The sequence below is a fragment of the Condylura cristata genome, unplaced genomic scaffold (genome assembly GCF_000260355.1).
Source record: "Condylura cristata isolate star-nosed mole 26May11 unplaced genomic scaffold, ConCri1.0 scaffold00012, whole genome shotgun sequence".
Taxonomy (NCBI): Eukaryota; Metazoa; Chordata; class Mammalia; order Eulipotyphla; family Talpidae; genus Condylura; species Condylura cristata.
This window is the reverse complement of record NW_004567113.1, coordinates 3792926-3796615: the sequence shown is the minus strand read 5'-3', so window position 1 is coordinate 3796615 and position 3690 is coordinate 3792926. Positions and strand designations below refer to the sequence as shown.

Here is a 3690-nt window from a genome sequence, read left to right as displayed (position 1 = left end):
GTACTTCATAGATCTGCCTGTTCTGCTCCCCACTCTGTCTCTGGTGAAGCCTCTCACCACCCCTGAGCCTCTGGCCTGTACCCCAGTTCTGTATGTGCAAATAAATTTTTAAAATATATAAAAATTAAAATATTGTTTTGAAGTCTTCATATGGTAGGTCCTCCATTTCTTTATTCCTTATATTTTTCTCAGAACTGTGGTTCTTATCATTTTTCCTTTCCATCTTGCGTCCAGATGTTCCTTGCTTCCTATGCATGATTATTGCCTTTTTGCTTCTGTGCATATGTGTGGTTGGTTTAGTCTTAGAGGCTTACTTTTATCTGTTTACCTTAGTCAGGCAGGGCAGGAGGGGAGACTGGGGCTTCAGTATTAAATCTCGATTTGAGGAGTGAAGTTGCTCAACTCTTCCTCCTCTCCTTTCTCCCCACAGGAAGCTGTGTTCAGCCTTTTAGTTGTCCTAACTTTCTACCACACCTGCTGCTCCTTTCTATTGTGGGTCTGTGATCTGTGAAGCTTCTAAGTGTGAGAGCAAGTTCGGGATCACAAGACTCATTGTACCAGACAAAAGTGGCCTGGGAAGGCACACAGCTTGGAACTCTCATGTGGTGTGTGCTGCTTTGTCTGGCTAAGGCTGCCAACAATGACAGTACCCACCACTGCTATGCCACACCTGTGGAGCTGCAAAATCCATATGCAATTTGTCATTTTCCCAAGGGATTCGTGAGGTAGCTCACAAGTCCTTTTCTCTGCAGTGAAGCCCAACCTGGTGTCTCATTGCTCTCTTCTGGCCGGCACACAGAGTAGAATATTCCATTTCTGCACTAGTAGAAGGGTTTCCAATGCCCCAGTTCAGGTCTGTACCCACAGAGTTCCCACTGCCCTGTGTTTGAACCTGTGCCCACATGTGAGCAAAAGTCCTCCAGGGCATTTCACAGTGCCCCAGGCTGTCCTGACATGACTCAGGTAACTCCAGCCCATTCTGCTGCCTGGGATATCTACCCTTCCAATCATGCTCCCCTTTCCTTCCTCCCACTCCTTCATCCACAATCACCAATCTTAGTTTTATTTCTCTATGGGAAAATCCTGGGACTTGATCAGAACTTCTGGGTCTTTCTTTGAGCTAATATTATTGTATTAATTAATTTTAAGGAAGAAGGGAAGCCCAGTTCTCTAATCCTTCATGTTGTCTATTCGCTTGTATTTTTAAGATGTAAAATATACTCACAGAGTTACCAACAAGCCACTCTTTTCCCCCTAAATATGTGTCCAAATCTCGCAGAAGATGAGGTGCATCAGATGTAAACAGCTCATTAAATATCTTGTCCTATGAGAGGGAGAAAAAGATCACTAAGAAAAAGGAAGAAAAATAAATAGTATGATTTATTTTTATAGTATGAAATAGTATGAAAAGGAATTAGATTCTTCCATTTTTGCTTTTCCACATGAATTCAGAAAGCACCAGAATGTTCTACATGTTTGTTAATTTGTTTCAGCTTCGTGATACTCCGGTGATCCAGGACTGACTCTATGAGTCTTACTCTTTCCTTTATTACTCATGGATTAAAAAATAAATACTTTGGTCACTAATTTGAAATGATGCATGCATGCTTATATTTATTCAGCACTATTTACAACTGTGAAGTTACATTCCCACAAGGGGAGGGCAACTGGGGTCTTCATTGGGAACAACTATCCTTTCTCTCCCCTCACTCTCTTTGCACACTAACTCTATTAACGTTGTCTTCTGTCGACATTTTATACACTGAGTATGTTTTGTCTATGTGGCAGAATGCATTTAGCGATTGCAGGATTAGGAGTCTTGAGGTGCCCCTCAATCTGCTTGCTAATATCACCATAGTGATGCCATTTTGGAGAGGAATTAGCTTCAGAGAATGGGGTTGATAAGGACTGAGACCAAGAGGACTGGCAGAACCAGAAAGGCTGGCATACAGGACAGTTGATTTTAAACACTATAGAAATAAAAAGAACAAAATAGCTCCCAGAGAAATACAAGTGTTTTGCTGAAATGTTGCTGAGCTAGTCACCACCTAGAGTAAGATTTACCAGACACATAAGGAACAAAAAAAAACCACCACGGAACTTCCTGGCCACCTAGTCCCTAACCAATAGTGTGGCACAGTGAGAAACAGGAAGTCTGACAGTCTATTGTCATAGATGGGCTGGTAAGTCAGGTATTCTCTCTTGGGCCCCCTCCTGCTGTCAGAAGCTCTTTCCTTTGCCTCAATAAATCCTCACTTGCTTGCTCTCGTGTTCAGTGTGGTGGCTGTATTTCCTCAACTGGCATACACACCTGGGCACACGAGCAGCCTTCTCCTAACAGGGTCCTTGGGTTACTGGAGGTTCTCTTTCAGCGGCATACAGCATGTTCACCCAGGAGACAGACATTTGCACAGACATATTTAAAATTAAACCTGTTCAATTTTAAAATTATCTTTTAGGTTTAAAATTATCTTTTAAAAGGACAGGTTTTTTAGGAAAAAGAAAAAGAGAGGCACCTGCGTAGTCACAGGTGGGTAAGAGACTTAATGCTGCTACTTTGCAAAGGAAAAGGTTTGGGGGAGGTAAAGGGGGGTCGGTGTGGGTGATGGGGAAGGAGGCTAGAAACACCCGCATAGTCACAGGTGGTCAGCAGAAACTAACTGATACAAGGTTCTTCCGTGCGGAGGGGTTCACTTCTTTGTGGAATTGTTATCTACTGTTAATTACTTCTAGGATGTCACCAGGTTGATTTGTAAGGACTGGTAATTCTCTATAATGGCCCTCAATATCCAGATGGGCCTCTGGTCTGGTCCTCTGGACATGCCGAACAGCAGGCTGACACTTGCTACAGCTGTTGGTACCTACGGATCTTTCATTTCTATCGCTGGTTTAATCACTTCTACTGCTAACTTCAGTGCCTGATCTTGTGAGCCTTCATTCTAAATTTTCTATTCTTAGTCTCCATCAATTGTACTTAATATAACTAATCCTGTTGAATCATTCTGTTCTAGGGCCATCTTGTGTTTTCTCTGAATTGACCAGAGGTTTTTCTGCCTTGGCTATTTTTATAAACCCACCATCTAGTTGTTCCCTTTTCCTATAATGTTAGGTGATATCGCTAACTTAGTAAATAAAAACTAACAGATCTATTTTTTCAATTGTTTCTGTGTTTTTACTTGAATTTCTAAATATGTTCTTCATGAACTCTTGGTTAGAAGTTTTTTGCTTCTATATGAAAAAATTGGGTGGTTTCTATCTTTTATGTGAAATATAAGCCAAATTCAAAAATTAAATGTGTAATTTATAATATTAGTACTTATAAAATAAATGAGCGATAATAAAATGCAACCTTTATTAAGGTTACGTCAGATGGTGGATAACTACCTCATCAATTTGCTGATTTTTTCTACCTGTTATTATATTTACTGAGTAAGGTAATATAGATTACAATACATTAATGCCTTATATTTATGGAGTAGAGTTTCAAAAGCTTCATGCAGATTTATATTTATATGTGTGTGTGTGTGTGTATGTATATATATGTATATGTATATAGATTTAAACATAGAAGTTATTTTATTTATTTTTTTCTTTTTTTATAATATAGTAGTTTATTTTTACATCATTTTTTAAAGATTTATTTATTTATTCATACAGAACTGGGGTACAGGCCAGAGATGTGGAGGGTGA

The 3690-nt window shown here is 39.7% G+C and overlaps 1 protein-coding gene across 1 annotated transcript in view; it reads right to left on the bottom strand.

Annotated features, from left to right (window-relative positions):
* Positions 1-3690, bottom strand: part of HPGDS (hematopoietic prostaglandin D synthase) — a 30789-nt gene that overhangs the window by 7788 nt on the left and 19311 nt on the right. Inside the window, exon 4 of the mRNA XM_004681114.2 lies at positions 1226-1324. Within this exon, the coding sequence (XP_004681171.1) occupies positions 1226-1324 (99 nt within the window). The remainder of the gene's footprint in view (positions 1-1225; positions 1325-3690) is intronic.